Source organism: Poecilia latipinna, unplaced genomic scaffold (assembly GCF_001443285.1).
Source record: "Poecilia latipinna isolate Pla-1442-1.1 unplaced genomic scaffold, P_latipinna-1.0 Scaffold44, whole genome shotgun sequence".
Taxonomy (NCBI): domain Eukaryota; kingdom Metazoa; phylum Chordata; class Actinopteri; order Cyprinodontiformes; family Poeciliidae; genus Poecilia; species Poecilia latipinna.
In genome coordinates this window covers 3969-17816 of record NW_015112660.1, presented here as the reverse complement: position 1 = coordinate 17816, position 13848 = coordinate 3969, and the positions used below count along the sequence as shown (strand labels likewise).

The 13848-nt window shown below is 37.5% G+C and overlaps 1 protein-coding gene across 1 annotated transcript in view; it reads left to right on the top strand.

The window, feature by feature from the left end:
• The window catches only part of LOC106957737 (CUB and sushi domain-containing protein 3-like), a 134408-nt gene extending 123153 nt beyond the window's left edge, over positions 1-11255 (top strand). Inside the window, exon 3 of the mRNA XM_015049186.1 lies at positions 11076-11255. Within this exon, the coding sequence (XP_014904672.1) occupies positions 11076-11214 (139 nt within the window). The 3' untranslated portion in view covers positions 11215-11255. The remainder of the gene's footprint in view (positions 1-11075) is intronic.
• The last annotated feature ends 2593 nt before the right edge of the window (positions 11256-13848 follow it).

The following is a 13848-nucleotide window of genomic DNA, read 5'->3' as shown; positions in this document are numbered from 1 at the left end:
ATTTTTGCTCCGTCTCTTGCTGATCCATTTCATCCTCACCTTCCAACTTGTCTTTCCACATCCATATATCTCTGTAATGACTGTCCCTTTAAGGAGCTGTCAGTCCCGACACCTCCCTTTAAATGCCACAAGACACATCCAATCTATCTCTCACCTATCTACGAAATACAGGTGTGTGTGCATACAAGCACACATACTGTTTGCGCGCTTTCTACATTAACAGGCGTCCCTTCCGGGATGTGCATTTATATGACCGCTTTTGTCATTGTGTGTGTGTGTGCGTGTGTGTGTGTGTGTGTGAGAGAGAGAGATGGGTTTCATTGGTAAGTGATGGGATGGCCAACAGCCTAAACAAGCTTTAGCTCAAGGGGGAAATGCACACTATCTATCTAACTGCCTGCAACAGAGAGAGACTGAGACAGACTAAGGGGGCAGAGGGACAGGACACTCACTACATTTATCATTTAATAGTGGGAACAAAAAACTCCATTTGACACAGTGACATGGAATTGTGTTGGGAACGCTATCAAGAAGACACAAAAGGTAAACAAAAATTGTCCAGGAATCAGAAATGCTGTTTTGGTTTTACTGGCATAAATAATGTATCATATTCATCTTATCATGAATGTGTATGTTATTGTTCATATATTATTGCATTAAAATGCATTCAATATGCAGTTTGTAATGGTAATGGACTATAATGAGACCACGCCGGCCGGCTAATGTTCTCTGAACACTATGTCCAAAGAAATTGGGACATTATTTAAAATGTATACAAGTGGTAATGATTCAAAATAATTACAACAGTGAAGAGTATAGTTGCAGAAAGAGCACAGTTTATTTTGTATTTACACATTTATGTTAGTATGAGAAAGATTTTTATTTTTTATTTTATTTTTTGGGGCAAAAAATAGTTAATCCACCGTCTAGCCTGTGTCGCAGGTTCTCTCTTCGGGCTTGAACAGACGGCGGCGATGGCCCCCTGTCAACTCCAAAGACAAACCTCCTCCTCTTCCTTCCTCCATGACGCACCACAAAAGGATTTATCATCCTTGAACATCACAGCTACGCTGAAAGGGATAGCAAGTAATGGATGTTTGCGCTACTGGATGCCAATAAGTGTGACAAAGTGAGAAGCGCACAGACTTGCAGCATGACGCTGGGCGCAGACAGACAGACATACGGGCAGATACACACTGATGGCTCGCGACGAGATAAACGAAGACGACAGCTGAAGCATTTAAAAAAATAACAAAAATTCACTAAAATCTATTCTTTCGCTGGTGCACGTTCATGGGCTTATGTGTGCAAGCGGGCGTTCTCGCAGGGAGCTATCTGCAAGGAGGACCTGTTTAGACTGTCACTCTGGTGTCACAGATTGCCTCCGTTTAAGCATATCTGTTTGAGGGTAGATGAGCTTTACTCTGCCCTTTAGTAACTCTGCGTGTATGTGGTTTAGAGGTCACCGAGCCACAAATGTGTCCTTTCATTTATGATACAAGATCCTCTGAGTCAGCGAGACACTTTTAGGGCTGAACAGAATCCAAATACAGGGGCAACGAAGGCACAGAATACTTATTTTAAACAAATATGCTTGGATCATTTGTAGTAGAGTAGAACAAAATGTTTACCCACATGAGCAGTGTTGAGTAAACGCTATCGCATGGTTGGTGTTTTAATTTGCTGACAATGGGCTGTTATAAAGCCTGCTCATCCTTTTTTATTTCCACATTCAGATGCCATTTGGGTTTTTCTGAACTCATTTATTATGCTGTTGTGTAGTGTGGCACATGCTCCTTTAACAGGAAGTGGAAAAACTGGATAGCAGATGATCAAACAGCTATGAAAAATACAACATGACTCATCAGAAAAACTCTGCTGGAGAGGAATAAATAAAAATCTCTTTGAAACAGGTGAATTTAAGAAGAAAATGTTTTTGCTGTGGCTCAGAAATGGAGAGACATTGAGGACATGCACAGCTGACACACATGGTGGCCACTAAAAACTCACCAAACACTTTTGATATCGTAAGCTGTGCAACAACAAATATTCATTGGTTTTCATTTTCTAGTCTTTTTTTGCGAGCAGGACATTGTTTCTGAATTTTAGTTTTTTTTTGTTTTGTTTTTTTTTTTTAGATTAAACGCTTTGCATAATCTGTCTTTCATTTGTAAATTGAAATTTACAAATGAAATTAAGACATACAGAACATATGAAACCACTATTGTTCTACTGCAAACGGTTTCAAACCATAGCCCTGTGTCAGTATCATCTTGGTATTAATAATTGAGGACAAATAAATATTCCTGCTCTATTTGACCTAAAGTGTGTTGGTAAGTCTGATGATTTGAGAATGGGTGAATTTGACTCCTTGAAATGCTGTTTTAGCTTCCAAGATTTCAAGGTGTATTGTTTAAGGAACATAATACGATGTTGCTTTGTTACTGAAAATATTTTATAGAAAGATTTTTATAGCAAAAAATGTGGATTTCAGACATTTTTGTCTTACCTCAACACATCCAAAAGAAAGAAATGAATTTTTTAAAAAAATCCCCGACAGATGTTTTTAGTCTTGGATTGTCCTGGCCTCACAGTGGGTACATTCATTTAGTGATTTTCCTGTCACCATCTCTGGGGTATATTAAAATGAATGTTTCGGTTGCAATCTCTCTCTCTCTCTCTCTCTCTCTCTCTCTCTACATGTTATTCTGATGAATGGACTGGGTCATTGAGAAAGCTGGAAGGGTGACCTGGACAGTGAATCTGCTTGTGCTTGTGCATTTCTTTGTGTGTTTTTTATTTTTTTATTTTTAGTATGACTAATTTAATGGATAGAGTTCCACTATGATCAAGGACCCTCCATATCCCCCCACCCCCCACTGCATCTCCATCCCTTCTCAAACCCAGACATGCACACTGAGTTACACACATAGATCAGGAGGGCTAGTGAAACAGTGATTTATACGACACAGCAATGACTATTGACCACATGTACTGTAACCTGAAAAATGATTTTGTGTGCAGTCGTGTGTGTGTGTGTGTGCGTGAGCGTGTGTGTGTGTGTGTGTGTGCCACTCAGGGAGGTGTTGTTAATCAATCAGTCACTGGAGACCCTGAACTTTGAACACCCATGAAGGAAATAAATCTACTGGACATGAAGATGAAATAGAGGGATGGAGGGGAAAAGAGGGCTATCGACCATTTTCTTACCATAGCATTAACTTCTAACCTCACTCTTTATGTAAATGCGAGCGCGTCATTTTAATATTACACAGAGATGTGCAAGTACGTGTAAATAAACATTACATTTCCTGAAATATTCAGAGAAATTGTCGATTAAAAGTTGCCATTTACGTAGATTGCACAACCTTTACACAAAACGTTCAGATCAGTCATCAGAAGCAGATTTAATGAACATAAAATGGATAAAAAGTACATCACCAGCAGCTAATTTGAGCAAAGGATATGTGGAAATAAAATAGCTCTACATACTTAGGATTACAGTGAATAAAGGTTGTAGTACCACAAAAAAAATCAAAGAGTTCATTATTTGGAAAGAAAATGGCCAATAAATGATCAAGAAACGTTTATGAATTTTTTTTAATGAATCTAGACAGAACTGATAAACTTCAGTCAGGACTCTTGGTTGTTTATTTTCTGCAGGCCTTATTGAATATAATAATCTCAGAAAATACCTGATAATTGCTTAGTGACTGCCTGCATTCTAAAAAAAAAAAAGATCTGCTCATTGAAGAAAGTTTAATCATAATACTCATAATGTCTAACTTTTTCCAGAGAAGGTGCTAAATGTAGGTTTCCACATGCCTTGTTGATGTTTTACATCTAAAGATAACCAATAAAGAAATGATTCGGAAATAAAATCCATTTGCAGAATAAAATAAAAAAAAACACACAAAACTTGAGTAGAAAAAAAATGCATCCGCCACAAATGGTGTTACAGCATAATTTTTTTTTTATTTTTTTATTTTTTTTTTATGATGTTTAAGGGTTTAAATCTTACTAATGCAAGCATTAAGAGTCCATGAAACCCAGAGTATGAGACAAAGGGCCAAGACGTTCATTAATAAATGGTTTTTGTTTCTCATCCTTGACCCCCTAATGTGCATAATTGCAGCGTTTCTCCTGTTCAAGACACTCAGTTCAAAGTCTGGGGCAGCTCGTTGTTGTACTCTGTGGAAACCCTGGTCATGACCTATTAGCAATAAATTGGACCAAATGTTTGAGCGTGAAAGATCTAAAACCTGCGCGGTGGGAGGTCACCAGCAACGGAGCTGTGAGACACCGCTGTAAGACAGATTTGTCAGATCCTCGTATGAATATTAACTGCATTTTGCATGATGAAACAATATAGAAATAAAAGAAACGGGATGATGAAGAAGAAAGTTAAACAACCACACAAAAATATTGAAACATTTCTTAGCTACATATCAGAGGTTTGGTTTTCAGAACCAACAACCTGATGCGTCTCTTGAAGACAATCTATTGATGTATTTCTGATATTGTTTTAATTGCCCAAACTATAAAACGACTGTTTCGTGGCGTTACGACAATGACGATCTGTGAAACAATCTTTATTAGTATTCATTTATTCATAACCAAAATCTTCTGGGCCTGTTGTTGAACTATGGGTGTAAATGGCACCTATTTAAGGAAAAGAAAATTAAAATCACGTCTCATTTGGCATATGAAAATCCAATATCTGGATGCTTTTATAATTCTGTAATTGTTTCATACCATATTAGTCATTCCACATCTGTAGAAAACTTATTATAAAACACAAATAGGCAAGCCTAAACCTGTGTAGACGTGCCATTACAGTTGCCTCTAATCCAGTGGAACAGCAAACACAGTTTAAGGTTTAGGCTTCAGCCGATCATTACCTTTTTACAGCCCTATAGGAATTTGACAAACTGAAGAAATGCTGTAATGAAAAAGTAAAAACCCTTTTCTTGTACTTAATTGTATAATTTGCTTTTGAATGCAGTTTATGCGGTAAATCAACATATGTGCAACATCATTTCTTTTGGAAATAGTACAACCCAGTGTGCTTTTACACAACCTAAAAAAAAACCTTGAAAATCTCCAAAACTGTGTAGTGACCTTTGTAAAGACTGACTACACGGTTTCACATCAGATAATAACCTTTGTTTGCAGGTGAAAATTGGGTCTGATGTAGGAAAAGGTTGCTTAAACTATACAGCAAAAAAAAAAAAAAGACACATATTCCCAACTTGTTTTACAATCATAAAACAGCCGACCTAAATAAGTAATTTTGTGTGTTTTCCATGCAGGCTTGTTTTGCGTTTGAAGTAGACACACAGCTATATCCTTAAAACTATACCACTTCTTGGGTTAAAATGCCATAAAAAAAATATGAGACTATTATCATGATTAGTGTATTAAAAACTTTTTGCTTTACTAAAGCAGGGGCGCAACACATCGATCGCGGAAGGTTTTGAGTCGATCTCGGCATCAGGTGACAAACTGAAACGCCGTCGGGACGCTGAAACCAGCACGTCCTCCTCTGACTCGCTAAAAACGTTTGTAACTTTATGAAAGAACAACAATAAAAATTAAAAAAAAAAATCAACAAAGCGTGTTCAAATTAATGACCCAACAACAATAATAATGTCAGTAATTATTGTTTCAGTAAGGTGTTGCGCAATTCTGTGCGTTTCGGTTCCATTACCAAAATAACTAGCAGAGCAAGAGTTTAAAATTAACTAATCAACCACCGCTGTGTTCAGGGGAGCGCTTATTAATAATCGCAAAAATAAATATCAAGCCTGCAAACCTAATATTGTAACGGACTGAATGTTATGTTTTTAACGTAATCTGGGGTCGGCTTGTGGAGCGCAGGAGGTTGCCATGGCAACGGGTGTGCTTAAACGACAGAGAGAGACGGAGAGTAAAAGGGTGCGGATGGTTTTGAGTTGATCACTTGTTCGGGTTGTTTTGGGTGTAAATGGGACCTTTTTTCATCCAGTCAGTAGAAAACTACTTTTTACATCTGCAGAGGAATAACCGGTTGAGTAACTGTGATGTCCTTAGGCTCTTTGGATTAAAATGACCCCAAATCATAACACTTCCTCTCCTGTGCTCAAAACTTAATGAGGTGTTTCTTTTCCTCATTACTGTTCTCAGTCCTCTCAGTGCCCTACCAGCAAACCTCCTCATCACTACAATACACACAAATATTAACATGTTTGTTGTAGTAAAAGATAACATCCACCTACCGTCCTCGTTTTCCTTTCATCTCCACCGTACAGTGGTTAAAAACTGCAGTGTTATCTGAAGTGAAATTTATCAAATAATGTATTGTCTGTTATCCAGTGCTTGTGAATTTGACACAAATAGTTTCTTTCTTTCTTCCCTCTCTACCTGTTTTTGACAAGTGGTTGAGTTTTCCAGGATGTACTCTGGGAAAACAAGCGTCTTACATCTGGATGCTGTTATTGATTTAAGTTCATGGTCAAGTTGAGAACGTTTCCAATAGGAATAATGTTAGTCAATATAGACGCTCCACTGTGTTTTAAATGTCATAGTGCATGTCAAAGTAGGCTGTAAGATAAACACAGTCTGAACATGTTACTAGTTAAATCAATTTTCTAGTTGTTGGCAGTACCATCGGGAGTGAAATGAAGGGTGAAAAGTTGGAAAAGAAGGGCGTTTATTTGGTCCCGTAGAAAATAAATAAAATTAAAATGAGAATATTTATCTTTTTGCATATTGATTTACATTTCAAAGGTGAAATAAAACAGACCTAGAGGTTATTTACGTTCAAACCACCTCAGATGATTAGCTCACAATTTAAGTTAAGTCATTCAATTTTATTGTGTGTGTGTAGTTACTGGGGTCACAGTTAATTGTTTCTGTGACTGCAGAGACTGGCTCTAGTGGCCTTTATCTGAAAGTAGTTCGACATGAAAGAGGGTTATGAGAGAGGGGGAAGACATGCGGCAAATGTCACCAGGCCAGGAATCAAGCCTGCGACCACCGCCATGAGGACCAAGGCCTCAATACATGGGTTGTGCTTTGCCCCTGCGCCACCACAGCACCCCGGGGGAAGAGGATTCTTAGCTGGACATAGACAACAACATTGGTAGCCTACAGGCTACCTGTTAAGCTTAAGGTGATGTATTGGTATTAGCTAGCTAGTCATCCTTTAGCTGGCATTACCTGCATCTAATAGCTTTACTCAACTCAGTCGGTTCGTTTGGGGGGGAAACTGTGAAAAGTTCTTTGCGTTTTGCTGGTTTGCTGCCGTGATTCTAACACACCTGGAGCAGCAGCAGGTCTCCTTCACTGCTAGCACTGGTGTAAACCCAGTGCGTCAACGCTCGTGTTGCGTTTAATGGCGGCTTGGAAAAACAGGTTACCACATGTTAACAATGGATTAAACAGTTTTAACTGCTGATAAAAGTGACAGAGGACACAGATATGGGAAGTGTAGCCCTTACTGTATCAAACTGACATAGGAATAACAGAAAGTTGACCATTCTAAGGTACAAACCCAGCGCATACAGCGTTCATGTTTTACGCTTCTCGCGCCCCCCATGCAATGGCACTGCGCCCCCCATCCCCTAGGGGGCGCGCCCCACAGTTTGGGAAGCTCTGGTGTAGGAGATAATGGCTTTAATAATAGCTGAACAGAACTTTGAGAACTGTTTATCTTATTCCCTTCTACATGGTGCTTTACGATATCACATACAGTTTCAACTGTAATGTGATGAAGGGTGTTGGTAAAAGACTGGTGTGGAGGCACACCAGAATCCTTAATTTATCAAAAATCCTTCAAACCATGTTTGCATAAAATATGCAAATGTCAGCAGTCACTACCCATACTGAATTAGAAAAAAAATCAAAATAAGTAGCAGGAGAGTTTTTGGTTTCAAAAATGCCCCATCCTACACACTTCCTGCCTTTTTAGTGGGTGTAGCAACAAATGCTGCCATTAATGTTTTAAGCCTTCTCTTTTCTACCATAATGACAGCATTAATGTTGAAAAGTATATTTTGTAGGTTAACAATGACAACAACCGGATGCAGGAATGATAAATGACAGGCTCTATCAATCATAATCGCTGGACTGCTTTGTTTAATGTTTTACGTTGGAAGTTGTGTGTTGGATTGTATTACAATCCTGCGCGTAGCTTCCTTTGTTGTTGTGTATGAGACAGGAAGAGCAAGGAAATCACTCCAGTGATATTAACCAGTTACTTCACATACTGATGCGATTTCACGCTATCAGACTCTTGTGTGCACATACACCAACACCCACAAGTCTCTTCCTAACCCACTTTCAATTTCTGTAAGGGAATTTTGCTTTCACTTCATAAATCTTGAAACACGTAAACCCAGATTTAAATTGTGACACAATAAAACGAGTGGTGTGTTTGTGCGCACTGAGGGTTTTGCATCTGCTGGAGTGAAAGTAAAGGAAATTAGATTCTGGAGAGGAAGCAGGGGGATTTGAGTTTTACTTTAATGATATTCTATCTGCTGAAGGGTAAAGAGACGGCTTTATAGAGTCGCTATTATACCACAAGTTGCAAGAACGAGTACGAAAGTGGAAGCGGAGAAACACAAATGAAAATACAGTGATGGTCTAAAAAAAAAAAAAGAGCCACCACCACTTCTCATTTCTTAAAAAGTCTTGGAAGATGACAAATCCTTTGGTCACAGAGAAGAACCTAATCTGTTTCAGAGTATCACATTATTGGCATGCATCAAGAAAATTTCCTTAGCTTCTGCCAGCACAATTTTGCCTATTTGACAAACTTTACAAATCTGCCTAACACAATGGATCATGAATTCAGTCTTCTGCCTTCCAGGTGAAGATATGTGGCTCCACAGTTGAATGAGGTTAAAAGTGGAAACATTGGTAAAAATCGGTCAATCGTGAAACTAAACATGGAACAATGATCAGTTCGAAACACCGGTCAGGTCTCTGCGTGTACTTTTGCATTTATTTGTGTGCGTATTGTATAGATACGCGTGTGAACAAAAAGAACTACGATGCAGGATACATTTCAGTAATACTTTGATATTAAAATGTATCACAATGTAGAGAGTAAATTTTCCACTTGAGGTAAAACCTTTTATTGTGATAAGAAATAAAAAAATCTGCTTCGGTTGTTGTTGATTCCTTCATATAAACTCCCATGGTGGTATTATGTCCTTATGCATTGCAACTGGTTATTTTGCCTCCTGAAAACATGGCACGTAGCATTTTAGGCATGATAGAAGATCAAAAATGAATACTGAATTTAATAAACAAATACATAAATTGGAGTGAAGATTATGATCCTACTTGTAATGAAGAAATTCAGTACTTTTTTTTTACTTCATGCTTTGTATGGAAGATGGATACGATTCCATGTGTTTTTATAAACATGCAAACTTGACAGTGATTATTGTTCCAGTCAAATGTTTGGAAATGAGAAAGCTGCTACACTTGGAAGTGCAACTTATGCAACAATATTTTAAGATTGTAATGACTGGCCCTACCACCTTAAGTCTTTGCATTGCACTCAGATGTATAATGGAAAGCCTAAAGTTTGTTTGATAGAATTAAACACAATTTAGCTATAGTGTCAAATTTCAGAAAAAAGACCACAAAAAAAACACATTTAAAGAAGCATGTTGTACCACTATTTCCACGAAAATGTAAAAATGTGATTGATGGGAGAATAAATGATGAGCACAACAGGGAGAGAAGTAACACAATGCCAGTATTTGCTCAACTGGCGGAAAGGGGAGGGGAGAAAATGTAATAAATGTAGAAAATGAAATGAAAGAAAGAAAGAGTGGCAGCTTTGGGGAGAATACAGAAAATGTTGTAGTGGCAGCACAAGGGCTTGGCTCTTTTCCAGACGTGAAAAAAGATCCAGCTCTCCTCTCCTCCTTCGTGTTTCCTCCTCAATTAGCTGTCTCTTAGCTGAAGGCCCACCTGGGCAGTTATGCGGCATTTATTTGAGGATAAACTGAGACATGATGCTGAGCTGAGTGATTTCATGTGGCCTTTTCTTCTCCCCCCCAACCCACCCTTATTTCTTGTTTACTCATCTGCAGAGAGGTTTTAGTATAAAAAATATCAATTGGTTGAACACTTGCTTTTTATCAAATTGAAAGACCTAACTGAACCCATTCATCATTATATTAATTTATTTGAAAATGCATTATGCACAGTGTTTTTTTTTTGTTTTTTTTGTAACAAACAGTTCCTGAAAACAGATTTCCTAATAGTTTCCTCAATGTTTTTTGAAAGAGCTTAAGGTTGACTAAGTCCTATCTAACATGAAGACGTTTCGCCTTTTAGTATAATCTTGAGGCAAGGAAACAATGTTATGCTACGACCCATGAAGGTCTGAGCACAAAATTTAAAATAAGATGTTTCCAGTGTTCATTTGTTTCATCGGTAACTAAAAAAGAGAAGCGAGAAAACTTTGTGAGACACACTTGCAGCTAATGAAAACCCATATCTCAGAAAATTAGAATATAAGTTCACTACAAAAAAAACCTATACTGACAACAAAAACAGTCATCCTAAAATGATGGAAAACTGCAGAGTACATCATCCATGCTTCACTTTAGCTCAGGCCAAGTTCCTGGTGAATCTAGCACCAAACTGCCATGCTCTGTAAAGCAGGAACTGGTCATTTTGAATGTGGGGGAACATGCCAAGACGTGCTGGAAAACAAAGTCCAAATCTCCATCAAACTTGTAGGCAGAAGGAAAAGCTGATGGACTTTTCGCGTAGCTTGGATTCTCTGCGTCTCTTTTCCCAGACTCTGGGATGTTGGGCACCAAATGAATTGGAAATGTTACTTTGATCTGAAAACTTTGGAGATTTTGAACTGAGTAGCTGAACTAGTCAAGTTTTGTTGGAATGAACATTCTTTAGTGAGCTATAGAAAATATTATGTAAACCTTTCAGGAAGATACAAGACACCCAGTTTCTTGTTTTATTTTATGCTTTATTTAGTCTAATTTTTTTTTTTTTTTTTTGGTAATGCATAATTTTAATCACATCGCTCTGTTTTCTTCTTTCAGGTTAACAGGCTTCCAGGCTCCTCCCCCTGTCACCAGCACAGGGAATGTTTTCTCCTTGAGGTTGACCAGCGACTTTGCCGTTTCTGCTCATGGCTTCAAACTCAACTATGAAGGTCAGAACGTGTCTGTTTTTGTATAAATGTTTGTATTTCTTGTTTGCAAACTGAGCTGTTTTTAAAAAAAAAAAAAAAAAACCTTCAGATATCCCTAAATTATGCCTAGATAACGATCATTTTGAGTATTTTTGGGGTGAGAACAAAAAAGATGTAGATTTGGAAAATAAAGCTCCATATATTCTGAAATGGATAATGGCTGAAGCTGCATGTTTTACTCAGCCTCGGTATGTGAAATCCCTCACTTAACTGTTTTAAAGAAGAAGGTCAGATTTCATGTTTTGGTTTTGATGCTGTCTCGGGAACTCGGTTTCTATTCCGTTCGGGTCTGTCAGGGAAGATGAACTTGAGATGAAAAAGTGAACTGTTAAGTTGCTCAAGGAGAAGGAGAAGTGCCAGGTCTTGAACTCAATCCACTTTTTTTTTTTTTTAACTACTGTCCACTCAGCACAAGACATGATTCAAGTGCATCCTTTTTCAGCAGCTGGAGGCACTCGGACTTTCTGAATCGAGCAACAGGGTTAGAGCAGATCAGCATCTGATGCCGTAGTGATTTAAAATCAGCATCATGACTAAAATTGTTTTACATCAGTGATAACAACAACAACAACAACAAAAAAGCTTACCGAGTTTAAGTGATAGAATAATTAAAACATTTCATGAAGGTCGTCATTTTCTCCATGGCTGTTAGTCATGGGGAAAAAGCGACGTGTGCCAATCTCAGGAGATCTTTAATATCTCACTGTTTTCCTTTGAAGGGTTTATGTAAACATCATAGTGAACTATTCACAGATGAAAGAAAACAGATGATTGCTTAAAATGACGGTTAAAATTAGACCTTGAGCCAGCAGTTTTAGATCCGAGTTGTAGATTAGACCATCTTTGATGTCCTCATTGGGGCAATTAGTTCGAGTGAATGAAATGGGAGGTGGGTGGGGAAGCATGAAATCGTTTTACCAAAAGACAAAAATATAACTGTGTGCGAATGTGAAAGAAATGACGCAATTACAGTGTTTACACGTATTCATGATAAGCTGTTGTCACGCCAGCAGCTGTGTCAATTCAAAGAGTGCAGCTACGTTTGTGGCCCCGCAGGCAATTTAAAACCGCAGGGCATTTATATTTCTTCTGCACTGTCCGTTCCCAAGCTAACACAGACAGTAAAGATGATGGCTTTTTATCACACAGTCTCATCACAAATGGTTATTGTATGATTGGTGCTCTACGTTACAAAAGTTACTTTAGTACACGCAGTCAATGTAAGCAATTCTAAAGCCTTTTGCTAGCTCACCTTGGACCTAATCTCCCAGGGAGTCCTGCTCAAGCTGGAGACATAAAGCAAAAAGTGAAACGGCAAAGCTCAGGCGTCTTCAGAAATGTTAGCGGAATATCAATATGCATTTTAAACAACTACAAAATATAGAGAAGGAAACTAATCATATACATAAAACAACCATCCACCAACTGAAATCCAGCATAATTCATTACAGATATTAAAAAGTCAAGAATTTGCTTTTTTTTTTTCCATTTTCCAGCTCAGTTCTCAAAAGTTTCTTAAATACAGACCCATTCCACAGATTTAAATATAATTAAAAATGTGTTTCTTTAACTTAACTCACTAAGTGAAACTAATTATCTGGATAAATTATACACATACTCTTGCCTCTGTGACTTTATTTCATTTAATAATTATAATTTTCAACTAATTAAAACACATCTAAGGTAAGAATATTAAGACATTTTTAATAGACATGTTGCGTTTTACAAAAAATAAATTAAATACCTGCCTAAATGTTGTTGTTTTTTTAAAATATACTTTTAATCTAACAAACAAACCTCGTTGTAACCCATGTTTTAATTGAATAGAACTGTACAGTAGGATAGGAAAATGGCCTTAGAATCATCATATTTTAATGCTACCCCAAACATGTGGACTGTGAAAGAAAGAAAAATAAAATTTTACTCTGGGATCATTAAACTATTATTTTGACCTGTGATACAGCATAGAGTTTAAGAAAACACGGAAAGGTAAAAATAATGAACAAAGCTTTTGCAATAAACTGCAACACATGCATGTTCTAAACGAGCTTTACTATAAAGATTATCGGAAAGTTTTTACAAAGTGAAATTGTGAATCTCTAAGCCTGCATTCAAATTGCAATACAACTAAAATATTAACTGAATGAAACATCTTTGCTTTCTAATCTTGATATTCAATAAGAACAAGGCAGTCTTTTACTGTGTCTTAATGCATAAAACCTAAAATAAAGGACGATGAGTGCTTTGCTTTTCTTCTCGCTGTGTTGTATAGGTAAAACCAATTAGTATTTTGACATTTGCAGCAGCCTATGTTTTGTGACTAAAATACAACAGGGCTTGAATGAATCTCACGTTCTGTTCATGTGAAATAGGGCTGCTTTGAAATTTCAGATTTAATCTACAACACTAAACGGGCATTTGTGATATTCTGCTGGCATCTCATGGCCACAGAAACACGTCAATGCATTTCCTAACCGTTATTTTAACAAACAGCTTTGAAAAGACATCAAACCCAAAGTTACATCTTCAAAGCCACCTTAAGTCAAGCGTTAACTTCATTCTAAATCAACGTTACTACTGCTAATCATTTGTTTCTCGGAAAGTTTAAAATATTTCTACGT